General features: G+C 44.4%; 1 protein-coding gene across 5 annotated transcripts in view; it reads right to left on the bottom strand.

The window, feature by feature from the left end:
* NFYC (nuclear transcription factor Y subunit gamma) overlaps positions 1-27,213 on the bottom strand; it is a 64,947-nt gene that overhangs the window by 1,628 nt on the left and 36,106 nt on the right. For 4 of the 5 annotated variants that reach the window (XM_055586233.1, XM_055586236.1, XM_055586232.1 and 1 more), the window contains 7 exons: positions 20,009-20,080; positions 18,517-18,630; positions 15,240-15,335; positions 10,006-10,179; positions 6,522-6,680; positions 2,999-3,106; positions 521-580 (listed from right to left, as the gene is read on the bottom strand). In XM_055586233.1, the coding sequence (XP_055442208.1) occupies positions 521-580; positions 2,999-3,106; positions 6,522-6,680; positions 10,006-10,179; positions 15,240-15,335; positions 18,517-18,630; positions 20,009-20,080 (783 nt within the window). Of the gene's footprint in view, positions 1-520; positions 581-2,998; positions 3,107-6,521; positions 6,681-10,005; positions 10,180-15,239; positions 15,336-18,516; positions 18,631-20,008; positions 20,081-22,678; positions 22,718-27,213 lie in introns of those variants that run through there. The other variant, XM_055586237.1, reaches the window with a different exon arrangement.

Raw genomic sequence — 27,213 nt, forward strand, 5'->3', positions numbered from 1 at the left:
ATGCCATCCTACCATATCCTCAGGGGTCTCCAGGGCCAGAGCATGGAGGGAAAGGCGGAGGGAAAAGGGAAGGTACCTTCCTCACATGGGTTTAGAATTACTGAATTCCAGGCACCGAGAGAGCGGAGAGGTCACGCGTTCTCTGCATTTCAACTAATCCATGAGATTAAAAAGAGCACAGCTTAGAGAAAAGCTGTTCTTAAAGGAGACTGGAGACCTGCACTCTAGTCCTGGTTCTGCAATGAACAGCCAGGCAAGCACAGACAAGGCACTTCCCACCTCTAGGGCTCAGTTTACTCATCTGTAAAATGGGCATGGGGGCTATATAAAGTCTAGGGTTATTTTAAACTCCCACAAGTCTATAAACCTAGAGGACAGGCAAGACTTGTTTTTAACAACTTCTGTCCACTTATTGGTAGAAGATGATGGGACAGCTCCCCTAAGCACCAAACCCACAGATAGCACCTGCTGCCCTCCAACAACTCCTCATCCTCTGTGCCTGGCTTGGCTGCTGTCCTACCTGTCCATCCGTGAACTGGCTGAACTGCTGTTGTCCTTGCTGGACCTCTGTCTGTGTGATCTGTAGGAATCAAGAAGGCAAAGTAAGCAGATGAGCTGCAGGATCTGGTCCATCAGTCCACCAGCCTACCAGCCAGGAGAGGGTCATGAAGATCAAATAGACAGTGCATACGAGGTACCCAGGACAAGGCCTGGCACAGCACAGGGGCTTGACAAGTAGCAGGAAAGCAAGGGTCCCTCCCCACCCCCGAGCACTGATGGCTACTCAGAGTTGGCACCACAGACAGGCCCGTGGAGAGGCCAATATACAATTTCCGCAACCATCTCTCTTAATGTCCGCCCAAACCCCACCCCCACCCAAAACCACCCCCTCACGACAAGGTCTTTCTGAGGCCTGAGGCTCAAGTCAAAACAAAAACACCTAGCTCCTAGATGCTGACAGGACAGGGCACAACACTTACAGTTTAGGCAGAAACCCCAAGAGTCTGTCTTTCAACCTGTGATTGCAGACTGCAACGCACTTGGCAAAGTGGTGAGTGGTCGGTGGGCTCCAAACCAAACCCTATCACTTAGATTATCTCAGTGGAATATGAAACACCCTGGCGAGCAGGCGGCCTTGGCCCTAGAAGCCCTTGTGGCAAACCTAGGAAGTACTTTTTCCGAGACAGGCCACACACAGCCCTCTGGGCCAAGGGCGGGGGCGGGGGGCAGTAAGGAAACCATTTGTCACATGTACTTAAAATCTTATGTGGGCATGTTAAATACATTTTAAAAGAAATCCCTGACATGGAGAACTGCATCATCTAATGCCAGCTGCAAGAGACAGCTTGGAAGACTTGAAAAAAGACTGAAGAATGTTTGTGTGTATATGTGTTATCTATGGAACATTTGACCAGCTAATGCTTGCTGTGTACCTTCTCCTGGAATCATCACAGCCACCCTGCAAGGTAAGGGCTGTCTTCTCGAGTGTCCTCACAATGGCCAAGAACAAGCCATCAGGGCCTACCCATGGGGCTAGGAGAAGAACAAGGGGACAGGTGTGAAAGGGGTTTCTTAACTACTGTTCTTTGTTTCGGATCTTTCTCCTCCCATGAGGGCAGGAGTTAAGTTTTGTCTTTCCATCTCCCAGTGCAAAGTAAGTACTGAAGAAATGCCTGCAGGATAAAGGAGTGATCCTGAAACAAATGGAAAATATACCTCATAGATGAGATTTTCACTGTGCCCTGGGGCCAGCAGGACTGCCCTTCACATCAGTTGAACAGAGTTTCATTTACCTTTAAATTCCATTTACATATAATTTATTCAACAGTCATTCAGCAAACATTTACTGAGCACCTACTCAGTGCCAAACTGTTACAATTACAATCCGTCAATCAGTTGTTAGGAAGACTCTTGACTGTCCTCAGGTGCCTCTTCCTGCTTCTTTCCTCCTCTCTGTAAGACCCAACTCTCCCCACTTTCTGGCTTTAGCTCCTGGTCCCAAAATTGACCTCTGGGGAACCAAGAACTCTTCCTTCTCATTTCTTCCCATCCTGTGCCACAGCAAGTTTCTGGATCCTAGGCTAGAATCTTACAAGTTTAAAGGGAGCGGGTACACTAAAGGGTGGGGTAGTCTTGAGATCTGATTCCCTGTCAGCGAGTAAGCCAAGGAAGCATGGATTTGGAGTGGGCCCTTTAACCATCCCAGAGACCACACGGAACTCAGAAGCCCTGCTCCTGGCTCATTCCTCATATTTCCCCAAACGAGATCTGTGGAGACCTGCTCCACAAACTCAGCTCTGTCACGACCGTCAATAGATACATCGCACCGAACAGACACATCGCCAGAAAGGCACTGCGCCAGACGAGTCCAGCTCTTAAACGATCACTGCTTTTTTGGGTCTGAGGCAAAAGAATTGATTAACAATGCCTCCCTGCCAGCATCCATGTCCCCTGCAAATAATGCCCACACCCCCAATCCCCACGCCCAGGGAGGTGGCCCCCTCAGCACCTGTGGCTCACAGCATTCAATATCTTGGGGTGTGAGGTGAGAGGAGGGGGCAGTCTCTGGTTAGGGGTGCACAAGAAGGTGGGGGTGGGGGTGTCTAAGCAGCTTTCCAAAGGGCACAGAAGATGCCAGGACACAACAGTCATTCAGGTTTAAACATGGAAACTGAGCCTGACGATGAGGCAGCCTGTGAAAACACTTCCTTCAGTCAGACCACATTTACACACATCAGGCTCTCCTCAGGTATCCTGAGACTTCCTCTGCCTTGTGTTTCCTTGTCCCTCGAGAACAAGACAGTGAAGAGACACACTTTGAATCCAATCCTCGGATAAAGCCCATCTGTCCCCTGGGGTACAGAACATGTGCAGAATGTGGAGGTGGCTCTTGCTGAAGATGAGGTGGCCAGAGAGTTGTGTGCCAAGCCCCCCTTTCCAGTCAGAAGCCAGATCCCGCTGGTCCCCAGTTCAAGCCCTGCATCTTTGGGGGACATACCTGTTGAGCATTGGTGGCAAGCGTCTGGATCTGTCCCTGTACGACTTGGGTGCCTGATACAGGCTGGGCTAAGCGGATATACTGCAGTTGGCCGGCATTCAGCTGCACCTATGGCAAGGGCAGAGACAAGCAGACCACAGGAGACTGAATGCAACCTTGAACAGGCAAACTTTTCATGACGATAAATGGTGATTGTCCCCTACCTACCACCCAAAGAAGCCAACTTGGAAAAGCTCCTTTTAAACAGAGACCAAAATAAGCAAAACCGTAACATCCCAACCCCATCAGTCACACAAAAGAGCTGCTTCTTGAATGGACTTGGGGGAAATTCCCAGAGGATTTTGTCATACACGTGAGAACCGCACGGCTGGACCCTCAGTATTCACTGGCTCTTAGCTGTCTGCTCACAGTTTCTGCTAGGAGTTTATGCCCAACTGTGACATTATTGGAATGCTTGTACCTTAAGTGTGGGCCTTTCTCTCCTCCATCTCCACCCTTCACTACCCCAGTTCCTGGGTAATCTAACACTGAGAAGAGCCCCAGCATCCACCAGGAGCCCAGAGCAGATGACCATCACTCGGGACCACAGCCCGAGAACTACCCAGCCCCATGCTGCACATCTTGGAAGAGAAAGCTGGCCTGCTTAAATATCTCTGTCCCCAAGAGCCAGTACCAATGCTGGTCTGTGGGACTTTTAGGATCCTTGGTATTCAGCACTAGCCTCTGGCCAAACACCTCCCAAGGGGAAGCTGAATCAATACACCTTTCACAGGATACCCCATCATGGGAAACTAAAGCTACAAAAATGCCCTTAGAGTCCCTCAGGCTTACAATTAAGTCTCAGATAATACAATAATACCGCAGGCTGCATTTAATTGCATGCTAAAAGCCTTAACTCGGGCTCTTAATGCTCCAGCATACCATGAAAGTATTAGTGCTTTGAGCGTGAGGATGAGGAGAGGACCAAGGCAGCTACAACGCGAGGGGAACTGTGGCTCAGCAGAAAAAACAGTCGGCAAAGGAAGACTATGGACAGTCATGCTCAGGATATGGGGGATGAAAGAGGCTCCAGGAAGACCGGCAGATATGGTCTCCCTCCATCTGGGGGTCCAGACACCACCCTCCAGAAGAAAAGCTGTCTGGCCTGCTTTTCTTTCAAGGGTAAGCTTCTTGAGGGTAATAAGCAAGTCATACCTCTTTGTCCTGCAGAAAATTTTCCTCTTGCCTTCAAGAGCTAACTTCATTATATGGGCTTTTGCTTCCATGAGTAAAATGCTGACAGGATGAAACTCCTGCATACAAGTGTTAAATCAAACTGCTTCTCTGAAACTTCAGCTTCAAAAAGGATTTGAACCATCAAGAAAAGATGAACACTGAACCAAGAAAAGAGGTATATTGAAGTTCCTGGTAGAACATTCCAGAATTGTCTAAGGCAAGATGGAGGGACACAAAATCTAAACCCACTACGAGTCTGCTTTAAAGGAGACAGGGCAAGATATTGTGACCTACCGTCATTTCTCTTCTGAGAACTTGCCAAGAAGAGCTGCTGGGAAGTTGTGATGCCAAGCCTAACCCCCCACTACATCCCACATTGATTCCAGGCCAACGTTAAATTGCTTACGAGGAGGAAGACAGCTGCATGGAGGCTTGGGAAACCTCATGTGCTGAGATTGATGGTGGTTGGTCCCAGGAGTCTCCAGAACTCCAGCCAAGGACATGGGATGAAAGACTACAAGAAGCCTGGTCCCAGGAGTGGGGGAAGGTATACTGCCGGCCACAGGGATTTTACATTTCCCAGCTGGAAAGAGCACTTTGCAGAAACTCAAATGTGACTGAAAACTTGTGAGCCAAACAGTTCTAAGCAGTTCTTAGAAGCAAGCTCTTCTTCTAGGCTTGGGCTTAGATATCTGGGGATGCTCTGCTCTTTAGTCCTCTACCACAGGGATAATCCTGGGGACCCTCACACCCTTTTAACATTGACTACAGAGCAAAGAAGCCCAACCCCCTGGATGGAAATCAACCCTGAATATTCATTGGAAGGCCTGATGCTGAAGCTGAAGCTCCAACACTCTGGCCACCTGGTAAGAAGAGCTGACTCACTGGAAAAGACCCTGACGCTGGGAAAGACTGAGGGCAGGAGAAGGGGGCAAGAGAAGATGAGATGGTTGGATAGCATCACTGACTCAATGGACATGAATTTGAGCAAACTCTGGGAGATAGTGAAGGACAGAGAAGCCTGGCGTGCTACAGTTCATGAGATCGCAAAGAGTTGGACATAACTTAGCAACTGAACAGCAACAGAGCAAAGCCCACTCCCTGGGCTTTTCAAAGAGGAGCATAGTTCCCTTCCCAGGAACTCGCACTCTGCTAAGTCTAGAAATGCAGACTCCTGCAGAAGTATACGGTGGAGACTAAGTCCTAAAATCTGCAACACGTCTTCTGTGCTCCCAAGTCTTTAAAAGACTCAAGTTAAAGTCACTATGAAGTGGGAACTCTACTCTGGCCTAGATGATCTTATTCTGGTGCTCTCACATGCAAAATCGAGAACCATTTATGAGAGAAGTCATGGGTTGGTGGCTGCAAGGAATCTGAAATCGATGCGTGCCTGTGTGTGTTTGTGGTCACCCCACCCCAACCCCACCCTATATAAGAAGGAAGGGTGGGGGAAGGGGGGGTGGGGAGAAAGACAGAGAGAGAGGTGACAAAGAAAGAGACAGAGTGATGCACACGGCCCCCTTTCCTCAGCTTTCTCTTGGCCTATTACTCTGTTAATTAAGAAGAGCTCCCCAAAATAGAGCTAAGGATACTTTTCAAGCTTCCTTCAAAGAGGAAGTGGTTAGCCAAGTCCAAGTGAGGTTCTGTAACTGCCAACATTTCATTAACAATAGGAAAGGTGAGAGGCAGGAACAGACCTGCTCTATGTCATGCATTTTCCACATTTTTTGTGGCAAGTTGACCAATGAATAGGTGGCACATGTTACGACAAGGACTTTCTTCTTTTTTTTTTAAACAAAAAAACAAGTACAAGTGAAAAAGCCAACAAATATAAGAAATGAAATCCCTCAAGGCACACAGGAAGTAGCAGTCCACAGTGAAGCAATGGATAAGTTAAATGAAAGCCAAAAATACACTTTGTTGCAGGCTCCACTGGGAACTGACTCATGAATATGCAACAAGTGTATTTATGGCCTTCTCTATACACCTCCCTCTTATTCTCTGCAAATCAAGACAGGACTGCCTCACAGGGCCTTTGGGCCTTGGCAAGGAATAGTGGCTACAGTGACCTCTTTGCACAGGCGGTGGGAGGGGAACTCTAGAGGCGCTGCCCTATAGTGGTGAGTCTGAACCTGGATTAAAGGAAAGCAAGGGAATACACAGTGAAGCCAGTTGTGGTCTAGGGTAATGGAAATAAGGTTTACAACAAAGTGTGTGTGTGTGTGTGTGTATATTAAAATCTTTAACTGTTTCTGATTATACTGTTGAGCACAGCACCACACAGACCCGAAGGCAGGGCAGGGCTTACCGGGATCTGCTGGATCTCTCCTGTGTTCGTGATGATCTGCTGCATCACCTGCATGGTCTGTCCAGTGCCACTCTGGGCCTGCTGGGCTTGACCTTGTGGCTGGGCCTGGACAATCTGCACCTGCTGACCTTCTCCAACTTGCATGGTTACAGGCGTGGTCTGGAAGGAAGAGTCATGAAAAAGCTGACTGAGTTCTAGCCCAGAGCCATCAGGCCTACCAAGGGGTGAATGCTGAGCAGTTAACCAGGAGCAAACCCTCCTGAATGCCTGACCTCATCTCAACACCAACAATACTCAACCTACAGAGTCCCCCAGGACTATGCACACTCAGAGCACTGATAAAATCATTCTCCAAAATAAAAGACAGGAAAGCCGAATGGATTTTTTGGCTCAGAGTGCAAAGTATTTGCCTCAACCCCAATACCTCTCTCTATGCTTCAAATGTTGCAACTTTTCACAGCTCTTTCAGTGACAGAAAGGCAGGTATGGTAAAAAAGAATTAAAAACAACTATGATAATTCTCCCACGACTTGGCTGAAATCAAGCCTGGAGCAGGTGAGTTTGGAGGGCAAACCAAATGGGAAGTGGGGTCAGTTTAGGACCCCGGGCTGCTTCCCCGGCATGCAAGGCCCTGGAAAAAACATAAAGGGCACACCGGCTGTCACCCCCACTTAATCAGAGTGACTCCAGCCCATGCTGGCCAGCTGGCTGGTCCAGATCACAGCATGGCTTCCCACGGGAGAGGCAAACACCCTTAAGACCTGGACACTGTTAAGACCTGGATCCTAATTGAGGCTATGTAAGTAATAGAGTTTAACACTTTAACAGAATTTAGCAAGAATTTTAACTTTCTAGAAATAGGAATCTCAGATTTAAGGAATTTCTGTCTAATGCATACAAAGATTCTGTGTCTCACACACTTAGAGGATTATCCAACCCAACGAAACTTGTTCCTTAGAGAGACAGTGGATTCAAACTGTCAAGAGGGTCAGTTACTTCTTTAAATCTCACATCTTTACCTCTGTAAAGATGTGACCTTTACAGATCCCAGAATAAGTTGCTCAAACTGGCGGTGGTGCTAGTAGAGCCTTTAGTTACACCTGCACCCCAAGCCCTCACTTCGGGTATGATTTCTCCCCACTTAAAATCAAGAATCATCTCCTAAGATGACTCAGAGTCTTAATGAATGCTGGTCTTCAATCGATGTTGTTATCCTGATTGCTCTTACATTCTGACTGCACAGGTCTACTCTGTAGTAATGTTACCTGGGAAGGGGAAGGTGTTCTGGGAACTGTAGATGAGAAATGACTACAAACTGTAGGAGGGTAGGGAGAAAGATGACAGAGGGTAATGCATGCACGCAGGGGGCCAGGTCAACAGGAAACATCTCCCATTCTGACACCATGATCTCCAACTTAGCCTGCTCCCCAAACCTCCATAAAATGTTTCCAATTTTAGAACAGGAAACGCAGGATTCACTTGACCAAAATATACTTTCCTCCCAATTTTAATATGTATCGGTCCTATAAGGGTATCTGAGCTCAACTTGAAAAGAGCCACTCCTGTAGGCCTAGGGAGGTGTGACAAAGCATAGCCACAAGGCCTTCCTGAGCTAGTCCGACAGGGGAACAAGAGTTGGGAGATGCTGGGAGGGACCAAGTTCACCATCCTCAGAAGCCTCATCAGCTCCAAGCTGACCAAGTTCAGTGTGGCAGAGAAGAGGTAGATAAAATTCTCGCTGACTTAAAAAAAAAAAAAATGCATACTGCCAACTCATCACTGTACTACCAACTCAATTTTCCCAAGAGGATTTCCAAGGTATTTCTAAATCATTTCAGGAAAATGAGGGCTCATGTTAGCCTGGCAGATGTCAAATCACATACGGCGTGCCCTGCAGTTGGGGTGCAATAGTCATGAGCTTTTCAGAATGATTAGCCAATCAGGGCCAGCTCTTGGCAAACTCTCTTGAAGTTTGCCGGTGCCGGGATAAAGCCTTAGGCAGGCAAAGCGCTCACCACTGCGGAGGCACAAGCACCGGCCAAAGAAGGTCCCTGAGGCATCATGCTGCAGTGAATGCCTCAAGGCAGGGACTGGGATGTGGTCATCTGTAAACCCCTCCTGCCTAGCACTGTGTCTAGCAAAGAGCAAGCACTCCATAAACTTCCAAATTATGGATAAAAAAGTGAGCAGGGAATAAATTCCAAAACCATAATAATTTAAATCTAGCTCTGTCCCAATGTTTTTTCTTTAGGCAGACCTAGCTCCAATGGCACCCCACTCCAGTGTTCTTGCCTGGAGAATCCCAGGGACGGGGGGAGCCTGGTGGGCTGCCGTCCATGGGGTCGCAGAGTCGGACACGACTGAGCGACTTAGCAGCAGCAGCTCCTTACTAGAATACATACGGCTGTTTAGGATAGGTCCTCTGCCTGTCTTTTCAACCTGCCTAGATGCTCCCCTGTGCTGACTCTACCCTCCCCGCCTACCACTTCCGGTGCTGTTTCTCCCCACGGTTGCTCATGCTGTGCCCTCTCCCAGGAAAGCCCTCCTTCCCCCCTTTATTTGATTCATTTCCATTATTCCCTCTAAGACTCACATTAATCCTTTCAGAGAACTTTCCTCTGACATTCTCTGCTACCACCTCCCTCACATCTTTTGTCGGGTACCCCTTGTGAAGCACTCCCATAACACCCTCTACACAATCCTAAGAATATCTTATACTTCCCACATGGCAAGTGCTGTAATCTCTAAGTATTTGTAGCCCCAACTAGATTCTTAAATTCTTAAAAATAGGGGCTGGTTTATTCATGCTTGTATCCTCAACACAGCATTGGACTTTAGCTAAGAGGACACTCAACGTCTGATGGATGACAATGACTGATAGGGAATTTGGAGTCAGGGCTCAGGAAACATCGTTCTCTTCAGCCTTTCATGATCCCCACCAATGTGGATATTAACTGCTTTCACAACAATACTATCGGGAGAGAAGGAATCTTCTGATTACTGTTCTAAAAAGAGAAGGTCACTGGACACATCCAGTGGGAGACAGAAATGATGAGAAAAAGGAGAAGAAATGAATGCAAGCTGGCAATGATGCCTGATTGCCCCCTTAAAGATACAAATTCCAATTCTGGTGGGGAGACGCAGACAGCAGGCATGGAATCCACTTACAAGACCTCATATGAAGATGTGACTCTCTTCAAGGGAGCATCATAGAGACTTTTTTCCTCCTAAAATGTTTTAGGGACCCCAGAGAATGTCCTGTTCACTGCACTTTCCTCATTTGACCCATGAGGATGCCAGGATCCAGAGAGACTAGGTGACACAGCAACTCAGCGGCCGGGTCTGGGGGCAAGTCCAGGTCTCCAGAATTCAAACCCAGTGCCCTACAATGATCTGACTGCCCATCTGCCCCAGCCCCACTTTGCCCATCCCAAATCTAAGGGGTGCTATCTTGCTGGGACGGCACCCTCTGCTGCTCACAGACCTGGCCCTGCTGAGGCTGTGCAATGATGATCTGCCCAGGCTGGATGGTGGTCGTGGAGCTGGTGGTCTGCTGGCCTTGCTGCTGCCCCTGGACTTGAACGGCAGTAGGCTGCTGAGCCAGCGTGAAGTAGTACTGGACGGGCTCGGCAGGAGTCACAGACTGGCGCACCTCCTCCTGTGGGGCAGAAGGAGAGGCAGGTAAGAGGAAAAGAACCGACTCAGCAGCCGCCGCAGTGAATTTCCATTCTTCCCCCAAACGGGCTCTGCACAGTTGCCTGCTGAATGCTGAGTTCTCTACATTTGAAGCCAAGGGAAAGTGGAATTTGAAGAGACCAGTTGTGCTAAATCGAACTAAAAATAACAGATTCCATAGGCTTCACAAAACAAACATACAGCCAATTTTCTGAAGCACAGAGTAATCACCCACTGCGTGATGAGTTGCAAATGGGCAAATAATTACCGTAACTAAAACCACGCACTAGCAGTGCTTGTCAGTAAATGCTGTCAAGGCCTGAGATCTGAGAACAGTGCTAACTGCAAGTACCCCAAACACTCAGGCTGGCTCCCAATCTCCCAAATAAGCAGCACTCTCCTTATTTCATTCCCCCACCACCTCCGGAGGAAAAGAGCGGGGGAAAGGGACACAGGGCTTTTTCTGGGTTGGAATTTCAGGAGCAAATGTCAGGACCAAGAACGCCGGTAGGCAAGAGCCCAGGTTTTCACAGTATGTCGAGAGCTCGGTGGTCACTAAGGCCGAGTCTACCCAGCATCACATTTGGTTTGCTGGTACTTAGCCACAGAAGTGCCACCCAGGGGGCCTGAGGGACAGCTCTCCACTGGGGTGCTGCCTTGGCTGACTAGGGAGGTCGCATTCTGGCCGACCTGCTGGGTGAAGAGACTGTTCCTTCTTCAGCAGACGTTTTCCATGGCAGAAGGAGTAAACAACCCTCTCCCAGCCACCTCGAGCTCACAGCTGAGAGTGTAGGATGTTTACACACACTACGGCATGGTTACAGTCTGAGGGTCCGGGGTTGGTCGGCCCCTGACCACTGACACAGAGGTCGGCGTCTGCTCCGGAGGGCCCTGCGACACACGGAACCCCGCCTGGGACAACAGAAACAATACAAACGTACAACCACTCGGCTGGCTGAGCAAAAATATCAGCTAAATTTACTCACTTCTGTGCTCTGGACTAAGTTTTTCAGGCTCAAGGAAAGAGGAAAAGACTTCTCCAAGGCAGAGACCCTGTGGATTGCCTCAAAGCTCCCCAAAGGGACATACACGGTTGGTACTGACCCTATCTCCAATCTGTGCTTCCACGGCCCTTTTCTCATGAAACCTTTTTGTACTTGCTGGTCAAATTCACTACCCTCCCTGCTAGAATGACAGGCCTATGAAGGCAAAGCCTCGATCTCTCTTGCCCCCTACTGTCCCTATTACCATTCTCCTTTCAGGCACTCAATAAGCAGGTGCTAAATGATAAATGAATTCATAGGGCCGGGCAGACAATTGGAGGTAGGAAAGTATTTTTTTTTAAACCCAAGCTGCGTGCATGCTTAAGTCGTTCGGTCACGTCTGACTCTTTGTGACCTCATGATCTGCAGCCCACCAGGTTCCTCTGTCCATGGGATTTTCCAAGCAAGAATAGTGGAGTGGGTTGCCCTTCTCTTCTCCACAGGATCTTCCTGACCAAGGGATTGAACCCAGGTCATCTGCACTGCAGGTGGATTCTTTACTGGCTGAGCCACCAGGGAAGCCCTAACCCAAGTTGGGAGTATGACAAACACTCTTAAACCCAACAACTGTCAGCAATAGACAAGAACCCCTAAACTCTTGCTCCCTCTAGGATTCTGCAGCCCCCATGTGGGGATACACTTTTGTCCACTGTAGGATGGGGTTGGGTACTCTTTTGCTTCCGGGGAACTGGGGGCCCAGGATACTAAAACTAGGACTGTGGAGATCTAGCTTCTGAGAAACTTGGATCTCAGCATGCAAGGTTCCCTGACAGCCATTCACCCAGTCTAGGCAGATACTTTGAACACTCTGGGTTTCTAAGCTAGCCCTTCAACAGGAACCAACTTTCTAAGTTAATGTATTTTGTGCTTCAGGCCCAAACAGTATGAACCCTGGACATGATCATGCTGAGGCAGAAGAAAAAGGAAGCTCCCTTTTATTTGCATCTAGGTCTCAGTTTCCAGAACACCTTAACTGTGACAATATTATCTCCATTTCAACTCTAACTTCTCACCATTATAAATAAAGGTCCACCAGTCAACTAGATCTTGGCTATGACAGGGGTAATACTGATACCCTCCCCAGCCAAGAAACAGAGGCCAGCTACTCTTTTCAAGGCTCCTGAAATAGGTTCAATGAATTTATCTTCCCACTCAGAACTCCCTTCCCATTTTATAAAAAACATTAACCGTTGAAGTCCAAACCTAACTTGAAAAAGCTCTTGGGTGATGAACGAGTATAGAGGACTAAGAACTCCAAAACTAACCTGTAGGAAGTCTTGGGGAGTAGGGAGCCCCTGGCCTTCACCAGCCCTTGGCCTGTGACTGTTCTGACTCCAGTTATCCTTGACTGCAGCAAATCTGCAAGTGAATACTGTCTTTCTGCCAGAAAAATAGCAAACACTGTACCACTTTCAGAAACTAAAATATCCTTTGCCAAAAGCTGTGAGAACATGTAAAGAGCTTCTCCTATGCTGCCTACAGTACCCTCTTAAGCTGTTTATGAACTAGGCAATGTCTGGGACACTCTGTGAGTATCAAATAGAGGCACCAAGGTTTGCCTTATGAGGACAGGCATGTCAGCTCTCAAATCACTGGAATGGAAGGAAGCATATCTAAGCTGCTTCTGCATTAGAAGACTCATTCTGCCAATGGAGGTCAAGCTAGAAAGGGAGTGATTATGCTTGGTTTAAAGAAATGGGTGAAGAGGAAATGACATTTCAATGAGCAGGAACTTTCAACTCATAGCTTTATGGGGTAAAAGTTAGGTCTCAACTCTCTCCTGCTTGAGTAGTCTTTACTTGCTTCACCAAAGAACAAGAGACATCTCCAAGCATCTTTGAGAAGTCAAGGACCTTAGAACAACAACTCAGTATTTCTGACTCGTTTGTTTCCCCAGCAGTGGGAAGCCACCCCCTGTGCTAGAACAATCTCTGAATGACTGGATCAATCCAGGATGGGGCACTTGCCCAGCTTAGCAGTGGCCTCCCCAACCAGAGTGCCTGCTCTTGGAATCTCTCCAGCAGTGGAGTCTGATAAACAACACCAGCGAATGGGCAGCATCACCTCCTAGGGCCATCACCACAGTGTTGTGCAGCCAGCCCCCAAAAGCACATTTGCTTCAGTAGCAAGAATGAACTGCTGCTTCCTTCAGAAAGGGTGAATTTTGGAGAGTAGGCGCTTTTAAAAGATTTAAGGAAGCTGCCAGCCAATTTGGAGCTTGGGAAAACTTCATGTCTACAGAGGATTAAAAGTGCTATCTTAGAACTTCAGGCCGGCTTTCGGCAATCTCAACCTTTCAAAAAAGGCCAGGCAGCAGCTGTCCCGAACAGGATGCCAATCAATGGCCTGAACACCTGCAAAGAACTGAACCCAGGCAGCAAGGAGCTGTCTCAGCTAGACACACTTTAAAGGAGATGGATCATAGCATTCAGAGTCAGGCTAGGATGTAACAAGGCGCTCTCTGCCACCCTAGGAGAGTCCAGCACTGAGGACACTGGAGGAATGGAGAGGACACGACCATTCTCTCTGGCCAGTTGGCTTGGCAGGCAGCCCACAGGGAACAAGCAGGAGTTGCTGCAAGGAGCCTGAGCAAGGCCTGATTTTGTCACAGAGCTCACCATCTTGTTTTTAAAGGGGGCTTCTGAAACAAATTCCAACAGGGAGAGTGGGTGAGTGGTATCAACTGTTTTGAAGAAAGAGAAGTGGTCTGAGTTCTTCTTGCAGTGACTTCTCAGAGAGGAGGGAAGCACCCAGAGGAGGAACTGAGCCGTGGGCACAAACCTGCAATGTTTCAAAGGCCATGTGCAGCGGGATGACCGTGGCAGCCTGCCGCTGTAAACATCCGACTGAAAGCTCCTTGCAACGCCTTACAGCTTCCAGTCAAGGATGTTTACAGTAGCAAAGACTGCCCAGAAGAATGGAGACGCAGTGAGGCACCCCGTGCTAGGAAGGAGGTACTGAGAGCTTGCTAACCCAAAGGTCCCCAGGCAGGGTCGCAATTACAAAGGTCGTTAAAGATGCCCACTTCTCCTACACTCTCTTACTGGTGATTAACATGAGACAGCACAGGAGAATAGTCATTACTGAATGACTCCTATTTCTAAGGATAATATACTATGAAATAATTCATTAAAAACACTGAAAATTTTATTAACAAAAACAAAGCAAGTAGATTAAGGCTCAGCTTTGCTCCTGCCAGACTCTGCCACTATTCCAAGTATCTCTACTATATCCAGTGAGTCATGCAATCTGCATGCCTAAAATGATGAGCAACACAGGAGAGGGATCTATCAAAATTGCAATTAAGAGCTTTATGCACACAAAGTGCTGAAAAACAATGGTGTGACCTCTGGAGAGGAGCAGACAGAAGAGCAGGAAAGGCAGACACATTCCTTCTCGTCACTGCTTGGAAAAAGTTTAAGTGGAGGTTCTCAAATCTGGTTGCACATTAAAAGCATCTGGAGAGCTTTAAAAAGGACTGATGCCTGAGCCTCCCCCTCACAGATTCTGTTTCAGCCGGTGTGGGGGGCAGAGCCTGGGCACTGGTATTTTTAAAAACTCTAACAGGTGATTCTAATGTGCAGCCAGCACACTGCGTAGAGAACCACAATACAGAGCAAGAGAAAACCAAGTCCACTCCCTTCGAGCACAACTATGCACACACAGAAGCTGCTTCCTGGAAATCTAAAATCTTTAACCTGCTCTCCCATCCCAGATTTAAGAACTCTGATAGACTTCCCAGGATATTTCTAAATGAGCTACACTTTACTGTTGTAACTCATCTTTACTTTTCATTTTGTCTGTTTTCACTGAGACACCACCTCAGAGGCGCTGAGTTAAAAGTATCCCTAAATGAGCAACAGAAGATGTTAAGGATGGATCTGGTCTAGAGAAAGAGAAGCAAAAGAAGAACAAATGACTTGTGCTGACAGAGGAAACAGAGATCGTCTGATACCAGGATGCAAGGCACCCTCTCGTCGGCAATGCGTTCCCAGCTCACCTGACGCTTCGGTGGTTTCAGCTCATCTCTTGGAACGATATCGATGAGAAAGTCAAACTGATCAAATTTTGTAATCGCCATGGCGATATCATTTCTCTGTAACAAAGAAAAGCAGGGTGAAAAATTAACTTGGGGAGAAACTAGTTTACCTGGCTTTCTACTCTCCAAGTTACAAGTAAGGTTTAGATGATGACTTCTAAGTCAAACTAAAGACCCACGGCCAAGCCTATAGCCAAAAAAAAGCACACCCAAACTCTTACAAACTTCAAATGATCAGACCTGATGGACAAACACTGACCAAAAAAGAGATACATATAGCTCATGCTCTACAGACTAGATACTTGAGCCTGCAACTATTAACACCTCTGCTAGATACTGCCCCAAGGTCTTCCCCACAACTGTTTAGATTATCACCCTCCAGATACATTCGTACAAATCTAGCCATATCAACTGACAGGTTTCTGGTCATTCTGTGGTTAGCAAAGTTAGGCTATTACTCAACCTGATAACCTTTTAAGCCCCTAAATAATATTTTGACTCTTTGGCTCACATGTAGTTTATAATCTATTTTGCATCTCTTAGCTGAAATCCTATTTCAGTAACTTTTTACAATATTTTTGTAGTCATTGGATCTATTAATGTTAGTTTCTACAAAATTACAATTTTTATTTTGGAATTCAAAATGACAATGTCAAATTCACAGTTTAAATATTGTTTAACATGACAGGAATACTGGAAATCTGAAGCCACTAGGGTAGGGGCTGGGGGGAAGAGAACATGAGTCAGCTGACTAATGCTATTGAAACCAAGGCCTGCTCTGATGAGGTTCTTTCTAAGAGTGACATTCCCTTTCTTTAAGTAGTAAAATTAAAAGATTTTTAAATTAAGAACCAACACACTATGTATACTTAAGGTTTGTGTACTTCATTGTAGGACAATTATAAAGCAAAAGAAAAAAAAATAGAGAACACTAGTAAGTGACACACATATTGAAGTGCTCAGGGGAATATAAAGTTTTAAATGCATTTAAAACCAGATGATTTGGTGGACAGAGGGAAAGACAAATATGGGACTAAAACGAGTAAAGTGTTAATGGTAGATCTAGGTGGTAAGTTACACAGGTGTTCACTGTAAACTTTGCTTATGTTTAATTTTTTCATAATAAAATGTTGGAGGGAAAGTCGAAATGCTAACAGAAATCCTTAGCAAGCCCTATATATCACAGTTAAAAGGTGACTCATCAGATAAAATAGGAGGGGATGGAAATTTTCTGTTGTTTTCTTTTTTTTTCCCCTTCCCTTGTCTTTGTGATGGCCCTGAGCCACTGAAATGCAAAACTCCAGTCCGACCTTCTTGCCAACCACCAGCCTGATAATAAACCCTCCCAACAGAGGCAGGGCACATATTAAGGGTGCCAGGTCTCATTTAAGATTAGTACAATATAGTATCACATTCATGATGATGTCACCTACTCAAGCTACCCAGATGGCTCATCTATGGATAGAATGAGGGGAAAAAAAAAATAAATGATCACCTTTAGACATATACTAAAGTGTTCTACAGAATTTTGGAAACAGATATACTTAAATGAGTCTAAATTTTAAACATTTTTATTTTGCCTTTCGTAATGCTAATATTTTACCAATTATCATATTTAGTGAAAAAACAAAACAAAAAAGCCAGAGAAATTTTAAGTACCCAGCTTGATGAATCTGAATAAATATATGCACCCGGGTAGCTATCACCCATATAAGAACATACAAAGTTTCCTTCTATTCCTTTCCAGTCAACTTCCTTCCCTTACCAATCTGAGGCAACCACAGCTCTGACTCCTGTCTCCATAAATGATGATACTATATGATAGCATGTACTGTGTAATCTGTTTCTTTTGCTTAAATATGATTGAGGTTCACCCACATTGTTGCATGAATAAATAGTTTGCTTCTCTGACTGTTGAGTATTCATCCATTTTAAGAATAAATCTATTTGTTAATAGATTTACATCTTGATGGATATTTGAGCTATTTCCAGGTTTTGGCTATTATAAACTAGGTTGTTACAGACAGTCTTATACAAGAATGTCCACACTTTTGGGAGTACATGTAAGAGTGGAATGGCTGGATCTGAGATTAAGGAATAGCATTTTATTAGAAAGTGCTAAATAGTTTTCCAAGGTGATCACACCACTCTACATTCTAACCAGCAATAAATGAGTTTCAGTCATTTCACTTTCTTGTCAACACTCGGTATTGTCAGTCTTTCTAGTGGGTACAAACCAGTATCTCATTGTGGTTTTAATTTGTATTTCCCAGATGACAAATGATGTTGCATACCTTTTCGTTGTTTGTCATTTAGGTGTCTTCCTTTTTGAAGGGCCTGTTCAAGGGCCCATTTTACTTTTTAATCTGAATTGATCCTGAAGGTAGCTTTAATTAGATCTCTCTAGATCCATAGACTTCCTCCAAGACAACATAAAGTAAGTTTTCAATATCTAGCTGCAGGAGACTATGGAATTTCTAAGGGTACGAATCTCCGTCTGTTTTGTGTATTAATTCCCAGGGCTTAGAACAGTGCTTGGAACACTGTGGGTAATCATTTAATATCTGCGGAATAAATGAACAAAAGCATGCATTTTCAATTTTGGAGATAAAGGGAAACAAAGAAAACATAATGTACTTCCTTGGCTTTGCTGTTAAAATACTGGCACTCCTGTATCTGCCATACTTTTCCTCCTATGTCTGGGAAATCTTTCCTCTAAGAAAGGGCCTGGGTGTTGAGTGGAGGGTCTGTACACCCAATGACTAAGGGGTCTTCATACAATAAGAAAGTGATTTGCTGGATTAAAACAAAAAAAGAAACAAGAAAGAAGGAAAGGATTCCCAGGAAAACAGAGAAGGAACAAAAATGCTAAAGAGGTTAGTGAGACTATTCTTCCTGGGACTGTTCTTTCCTGAAGACTCTCAAGCCTTCCAACTGGAAGCTGTTTAGATCTAGAAATAGATAAATAATCACTTTAGCCTCGGTTTACAGTGAGAACTCACCAAGTACAAAGTTCAGTCACTGAGCCGTGACAAATAGGGAAGTTGGAAATTAACATTCCTGGTAGGGAAATGCATACTGTCTTGGCCATAAGGTCTGCCTGCCTCCCACTAGAAGAGGAAGATGCCAGTTAAATACATCAGTTTGACAGAGGTCTAGGAAAGAACAATCTTTGGTCCAAAGCCATGCAAGAGAAGAAGGCAAAGGCAGCTGCTTCCCTAATTCTCTACAATATTACCTGAAGAGTCCGGCGCTTGTTATCCTCTGTGTGGATCCAGGCTCGAAGAGTCAACTCTGTGATAAAAATCTGGGCTGCCTTGGCAAACAACACAGGGGCTTCTGCACTGATCATCTGCAACAGACGTAGGCCCTCCCTGTCAATCACCAGCAAGTCATTCAAACCAGTTTGTCCCTCATCTCATGTCCTGCCAATGGGCTATGGGTCAAGGACTAGAGAACAAGAAGGGGGTTGCCTCAAGAGATTCCAAGGTAAAATAAACCCATGACAAAGCAGGGACAAAGCAGGTAGCACACAGAGGAAGGGAAGAGGGAGAAAGGTTCTTTATCTAGCACCTTCCATGGACTTTCTTTCTCTCATAAAAGCCTTTCAGAGAAACTAGGATTTAGGAGAAGTGAAGTGACTTGCCTATAGACACAGAGCCAGTAAGTGGAAGGATGTAGGTTCTAATCCAAAGGGAGACAACGTGGGGGAAAGATAATGAGTGCCAATGGATTTAGGGAAAATCTCCAGCTTCTCACCCTTCTTGGCTTTACTTTTTACATAGTGAAAAAGAGGTAACAACTTTCCAGGGTTGCTGTGGGAATCAAATGAGATAATGTATGTAAAAGTGCCTGGCACATAGTAAGTCCTCAAGTAATGGAAGCTGCCTTGCCGAATCTGAATTCAAAGTTCAAACTCTTGGTCAAACAAAGCTCTGGACCCTGTGCAGCCTTTGTGAGGTGGTCTGTGGTGATCTGTCTGTGTGGTCAGAGTTAAGGAAGCAGGAGGTGAGAATTGGGATCTTGGTTCTCCAACTCTAGGTGAGTCACTTTTAACCTCTTTGTGTCTACTCGCATATCTACAGGATGGAGAAACTAGTAACTCTTATCCTGTGAACTCTCACATGGTTACTATGAGGAAGTAAGCTAATAAAAAGGAAAACTGCTATAAACTGTTAGCTTTCTATACAAATACAGGAAACTATTAATTCAGAGTGGAGAGAGTTGCTCTCTTCTTGAGAGAACTGTTAATAGCAGGCGGACTCCTAGGAATACAAAAATGGTCAACCAAAGTAAATCCTCTCACAAGCATAAACTGTAAAACAACTCACAGACTGAAAAGTTAGAACAAGTGCAATATCATTATCAGACATTTCTTAGAGCTCAGATCAACTAACTAGAGACTGCAATAAGATGCCAGGAAGACGTCACTGTTCTGCTGACATGATGATACACGTTTACGCTACACAGTGGAAAGAATCAGGCAATTCAAAAAACAAATACTCAGTAGCTTGGATTTCAACAGCTAACAAACAGGATATTCCCAATTTTTAGAAAAGTACCATACAATAATTAAAACTATTCAATTTCAGCTCGGAACCAAATACAAAACCAACAGACAATAATACTTTTATTTTTGTTTAATTAAACTTTGAGCTCTAGAGAAATAAGCAATAATCTTCCCATTGTTTTACTTTCAATATGAATAATAAAAATGAATGTGAATTCACCTTCACATCTTCATCCAGTTTCATAATCTTCTTAATACGAGCCAGTGGGAGTTCCTGTACTCGGAAATCTTTCTGAAATGAGTAACAAGAGGTGCATAAATGGTAGGAATAATTAATAGGATGTGACAGGCAGCATGAAACCCCCTGGTTGATTTAGTCCCTCCTTTTAGAAAATATGGCAGGAGAGAAATTACAAATGAAATTAAGAAAACACAAGCTCTAGAGCAAAATACTTCTTAACCAATGCAGAGCTTCCAACAAAGGGTTTCAGGATAAACTTACGATGCCTTCTAACAGGGCCCTCATGAAAAGTAACCCCAAACAATATCAGGGTCTTTGCCAGAACAATAGAGAGATGTGTTATGAATGCATTTTTCCCCCTAAGAAAGTTTACCAGTCTGCAATATGCAGATTAAAATGAGATTTCTGGCCTTAGGGGTTTCTCTCCAAGTTGCCAGTTTTTCCTTCTAATCAAGGACTACAAGAGCAAGCGCCAGCAATACCTGACCACAGTGACCGCTCTCTTCAGCCAATGTGACACTGGCTATTTCTGACCTTTGCACTAACATGACACCAGAAGCCGAGGAGGAGCTCCCTACCCATCACAGCATCGAAGGCCCTATCTTCAAAATCTGCTGGGGGTGGGGGTAGGATAGAAGAGTTTGGAAAAAGGGTAAGCGTGAATTTATCAGCTGCTGTTTAGGAGTAGTCCTGTCAATTTTTTCTTAACAAACAAGACTAAGTTGGGAAGAAACCACTTAACTTTACTGTGGAAAGGATTTAGGAAAGGAATTTTTGATCAGCATTACTCAATTACTTCTGATTTAAGTGCTTTTTCATTTTATTTTGATACTACTGGTATTTAAATACACAGCCAATGATGGATGCAATTCTAGAAATAAAAATCAATTTTGGGTTTCAAAGCTGCAAAGAAGAGAAAACTGAAAAGGCAGAGATTAGCTAAAATCAGCAAAATCCCTACTGGCACTAGGTGTCAAATGATTGATACTATAAGTGGTCTGAAATGTGATTCACCAAATCCAATACCCTCACCTGGGAAGTTACATCATCACATTACGGAGGAAGCAGCTCTTATTTGAGATTTGGTGTAATTAACATGCATTAGTGAACTTTCTTTTCCAAGACCAATAAAAAAATCAACTATACGTCAAAGAAGGCAGTGAAGCATTTTGGAAAAACATCATCAGCCTTCCCAGAATCTATTTTATGAATACAGAAGAACAGGAACTATTAAGATAAAATATACACCAAGACATCTAATTTTTTTTGGCCGCACCTTGTGGCATGCAGAATCTTAGTTCCCCGGAACCCACTACCCCCTGCAGTGGAAGCATGGCGTTCTAACCACTGGACCGCCAGGGAAATCCCAAGACATCTAATTTCTCCACCCAAATTCAACAAGCTGCTTGGCTATCACTGACCTCTACAAAACCCCAACATCAATTTTTTGTCTTTTCCAAATTAAGTATCAGCATTTTCCACAAAGCCTCTAAAAATCTAACTCTGGAGTGGTAGAGGCTTAGAAGTCCAGTTTACCAAAATTTCACCAAAAGGAGATAGCACAACACATTCTAATTTTTTATCCTCCTCTTTCATTTGTTCCTTCATGCAACTCAACTGATAGCAAATGTATGATGCCTACTACTATGTGCAAGACGCAAATACACTTTTGTTTGAACAGCTGGGCTTCCCTGGTGGCTCAGATGGTAAAGCGTCTGCATGCAATGCAGGAGACCTGGGTTCAATCCCTGGGTTGGGAAGATCCCCTGGAGAAGGAAATGGCAACCCATTCCAGTATTCTTGCCTGGAAAATCCCATGGACGGAGGATCCTGGTAGGCTACAGTCCATGGGGTCGCAAAGAGTCAGACACAACTGAGCGACTTCACTTTCTTTGAACAGCCAAATAGTTTAGAGACTATCACTTATGAAATATTATAATCCCCTAAGCTATACTAGAATGGGGGTGTAAAATCCCACAGGGAAAAGAAAGAAATGACCAACTGGGAGGTGTTGGAGTGAGCAAGAGGAGTTGGCAAATGTTCCGCAGAGGGGCTGACATCTGAATCGTGTCTTGGGATCCTGCAAATCTGCTTGCTGGAAAAGTAAGTGAATGTTATTCAAAGGACACAGCACACACAGAAGCACAGAGACCAAAAAACTGGCCTATTTAAGTTTTAGATGTATGACCTCAGTACAGAGGGGAGCAGCAGGAAAGGGAATGCTGGATTGGGGCCAGACCCTAAAGGGATTTAAAAACAAAAAAACATTTAACTACAGAAATCAATCACTGGTCCTCCTTCTTGTGTGGTGTATCACACAAAATGATGCTAAACAGAAATGCCAAAGAAAACGCTAGGGATGATAAGTTTCTTTGGAAGGCCTCCCAGGATGATACACACAGCACAAGATTATGACCACAAGATTTAGGTCTCTTACAAGTGTGTTCTCATTTGGCTTCGTCATTTAATATAATTCCCACAACACTGTTCTAAGATTACTTAACTAAAGCCCAGAGCTGATAAAAAGATCTCCTTCCCCAACTTGAAAGAATAGTACTTTCAGAATTTTTATGAGACTACAATTAAAAAACAACAACAACAAGGAAAAGTCAAGATATAGTCCCACCTTGAAGAGAGGAAGAAACTTACAAAAAACTCTGTTCTAAGTCCCATACATCTTTTCTTTTGTGAGAAATTTTCTCATGATCTTTAAACCTTGAGATCTTAAAGGATCTTCAGATGTGTGTGTGGGCTCATTATCGCTGACAATAGCCCAGCTTTCTATAATCTCAGCCCAGCTTTCCAGTCACATGTAAGGCTTTATGACAAGCTTATTGGAGAGAGGCGCCCCTTCACGATCGGTAAACTGGCTTTCAATTCAATGCTCCCCTTGTCATTGGCAACCATGCAACTGACATGAGTAACATTTAATTTCTTATCCCGATGCGAATCCAAGTGGAATAACAACTGACACACTTTACTCTTGGGAGTGACATCAGAAAGGTTGGAGAGAGGATTCTCTCTCAGAACATCTTTGTGCTCCTGACCACAACCAAAGAAGTATGTTTAAAAATGCTGCCATCTGAAACTGCTGAACTTCAAGAAGTCTGAATTCACTCAATGAGAGTTTAAAGCCAAATTACAGTCAATAGGTCTCAGGCTGAACTAAACAACATCTGGAGTTTCAAATAATGATGAGGAATCTTTTGCAGGCCTACCTAGTCAGGCACTCACTCTGCAAAATCAAGATTCTACCTTCTCAAAAGCAGTGATTCTCAACATGGACAGCATGTTAGGATCACCTTGGGGAGCTTCTGAAACACAAGATGTCTGGGCTCTACCTCAGACTAACTGAATCAGGAACTCTAGGGAGTGGAGTCCTGGCATCACATTTTTTGAAAACTACCCTGGTGACTATAATCCACAGTGAGGGTTAAGGACCACTGCTTTAAAGCCTTGCCGCTCAAAGTGAGGTCCCTAGACCCACAATGGCATCATCTGGGAACATGAATGAAGTGCAGAATCTAAGGTTCCTCTCCACACCTGCTAAATTAAAATCTGTATTTCAACATGACCCTCATGTGGTTCACATATAGACAATAAAGTCTGTGAAGCATTGCTCTACAGGAAGGGCTCAAACAGCACAGGACCTATTTTTTAGCAGTCCACCAAACTTCACCTCCAAGTTCTCGTTTAAATGGTTATCTGATTTGATTGTAATGGTGGAAATGTCATCTTCCAATCTGGAGACACTGAAGAATGAAAAGATGTAACAGGCAATTAAAAGAAAGTGACCAAAGCATTAAATTGGGGCTAACTTGAAGGCTAAATGGGGTGTAGGGAGGGAGTTTGAAGGAGGATTAGATTTTTCTTTAAGATTCAGCATTACTACCTCCCCACCTGCCCCACAAAGGACAAAAGTTAGCTCTTTTTTCCCCACTTTCAAAGAGGTCTAGAGAGTAAAATTTAATGCCAAGAAGTCTATTAATTATTGCTCCCAGAGGTCTGCTAAGCAGGAATACAGTATTTAACACAATCATCCTGGTATATAATCATTTTGGTATGATTTTTAATCAACTCAGTTTCAGGTGAGCACCACCTGGGTTTATGGACAATGCAGAGCTTTCAAGAATGAGGAGAGCAAGATGGCCAAGCTGAGATGAAAGACAAATTGCTTTTGCCAGAGACCGAGATAACTGAGGCCAAAGTCGCCAATATGTAATGAACTGTATCACCTGTGCTTAGTCACTCAGTTGTGTCCAACTCTTTGCGACCCCACGGACTGGCAAGCCCGAATTACTTATTTTTGGAACACCTCTGTCACAGGCTTAGAGAGACCACAACATCTTATGAGTGTTCTCATAAACTTTATTTACATTTGGATGGTTTGAACATACAGATTTTTTAAAAAATCCGGTAGACATTTTGAGATATCAGCCTAAGAGGCTCTGCCATATCTGAGGAAGTCTGGTTGGAAGTGCTGCTTGAGCTCTACAAAGGCACACACTGAACACTAAAACATCAGCCGCGTCACACAGGCAGAGGTTCAGTCAGAGAAGCAGATGCCTTCATTTGCCATTGGCAGAAGGAAAATAAAAGTTTTGCAAAGGGACTTTACCGGATTGCATTCTCACTCAAACCTGGCACTATGCTGCTTCACACTAAATCTGAAGTGGAGGAGTCTATGATTCATTTAAACATTTACTGCGCACCTATTACATGCCAGGGCTTCCCTTGTGGCTCAGCTGGTAAAGAATCTGCCTGTAATACAGGAGACCTGGGTTTGACCCCTGGGTTGGGAAGATCCCCTAGAGAAGGGAAATGCTACCCACTCCAGTATTCTGGCCTGGAGAATTCCATGGACTGTATAGTCCACGGGGTTGCAAAGAGTTGGACACGACTGAGCAATTTTCATTCATTCACTCACTATTACAAGCCAAACATCATTCTAAGCATCTGATTTAAGAGATACCATGGTAGTATTCTGACTTCCCTGGTGGCTCAGACAGTAAAGCGTCTGTCTACAATGTGGGAGACCCGGGTTTGATCCCTGGGTTGGGAAGTTCCCTGGAGAAGGAAATGGCAACCCACTCCAGTACTCTTGCCTACAAAATCCCATGGACAGAGGAGCCTAGTGTCCATGGGGTCGCAAAGAGTCGGACACGACTGAACGACTTCACTTTCACTTATGGTAGCATTCTAAGATTCTTTTCTTGAGAGTATGTGGAAGGAAAATTTTATCAACAGGAGAATGATTAAAAATGACTTTCCTCCTTGGTCTTTCTCCTTACTCATAAAACTTGAACTAAAAGTAAATCCCTCAAAGTAATCCACTTTTAACCTCTGCAGGACTAGCTGTCTAGCTACAAAAAGTTGGTCAACACCACTATCTTCTCTGATGTCAATCAAACTTGAAAAGTAAATCAAGCAGGATAACATCAAAGCCCATATTCCTCTTCACTGCAGCATTATTCACTATAGGCAAGAAACAAAAGCAACCCAAATGCCCACTGACAGATGACTAGATAAACAAAATGTGGTATACACACATATACAAGGAAATATTATTCAGCCTAAACAAAGAAATCTTGTCATATGCTGCAACATGGATGAACCTTGAAAACATTATGCTAAGTAAGTGAAATGAGCCAGGCACAAAAAGACAAATGCTGTCTGAGTCTACTTACTTATATGAGATACTTAGAGCAGCCAAATTCATAGAAACAAAGCAGAACAGTGATTACCAAGGGCTGGAGAGTGGGGAAAGTGGGTAGTTGTTTTATGAGTGTAAAGCTCCAATTCCACAGGATAAAAAAGTCCTGGAGATCTGTTTTACAACAATGTAAATATACCACTGAACTGTACATTTTAAATGGTCAAGATGGTAAATTTTGTTGTGTTGTTTTACCACAATTTAAAAAAAAAATTCAAAGTCCAACAAAATACAGAAAAGCTAGGTGCTGAATTTCAACTTCTAAAGTTCATCTGATCACTTGTTTGATCCTGAATTTGTTTCTGCATTCAAGCTGGAACATGCTTGCTGTACTGCCTAGTCCCACTAGAACTCAGGAAGGCACTCGTTTTATACCAGGCTGATCCCAGCACTTAAACCTGAAAGCTTAACCATGACATTATCCCCTCAAAACATACAAAATACCCCACTTCTGACTTTATAATTCCATTTTTTCCCTCCCTTCCGCTTTATATCTAAGATACTATTGATAACTACCACCTTTAGACTGCAGAAGAATGATTTTTCAGTGGAAATCCACCGGTGAACACAGGCCACTCAGAGAAAGCCCAAACCAAGGTCAAATGCTGAAAATCCCCCATATAAACAAACATGACCCACAAAGATACCCAGAATATAGGGGTTTTTTTTGACCCCTGAAGTCAGTGGACATTTATTACAATGAGAAGTTATTGTTTATTTTACTCATTCATTACCTGTTTCTGTCTCTCCCACCAGAATACATGTTCTGTGAGTGCACCAGTTTTGTCTGTGTGGTTCACAATAACTAGCCTAGTCATAGTAGGTGTGTAAGTATTCATCAAGTAAATGAAAACTGATCATGTATGTCAGAGATTAAGGACCTTGCAACATGAGTTCTACATCAGGAAAGAATCCAGTATTTGCTCTGCCAGGATGCTAAAACCTCTGGGGCAGGAATGACATATCTCACAGAGTGCTCCTTCAGCCATTCGCTGAAATGGGACCAAACACAACATTATTCATTATGGATATAACATCATACTCTCCCTTTTAATGCTTCAGATTCATCACTGTGCCTGACTCAGTAACTATTCAATAAATACTTGTTGAACAAATGACCTGGGTGTAATTATTACATTGTAAGCTCCTCAAGGGCCAGGGTTTTGATTCTTCTGTCAGCGGGCCTCAACAAGGATGATTTCAGCCCCCAGGGGACATTTGCCAGTGTCTAGCCACAGTTTTGGCTGTCAGAACTGAAGTGCAGTGCTACTGGCTACAGTGCTTAAAGGCCAGAGATGCTGCTGAATACCACACAATGCACAGAAGAGCCCCTCCCAACAAGGAATCATCTGGCCCCAAGTGTCAATAATACTGCTCTTAAAAAACCCCAATCTAAGTGTATCTTTTAATACCTGCAAAGAGTGCTGGCTTTACAATAGATCTGTTGTTGAATAAACTGCCCAACAGTTTT

Source organism: Bubalus kerabau, chromosome 6 (assembly GCF_029407905.1).
Source record: "Bubalus kerabau isolate K-KA32 ecotype Philippines breed swamp buffalo chromosome 6, PCC_UOA_SB_1v2, whole genome shotgun sequence".
Lineage (NCBI taxonomy): Eukaryota > Metazoa > Chordata > Mammalia > Artiodactyla > Bovidae > Bubalus > Bubalus kerabau.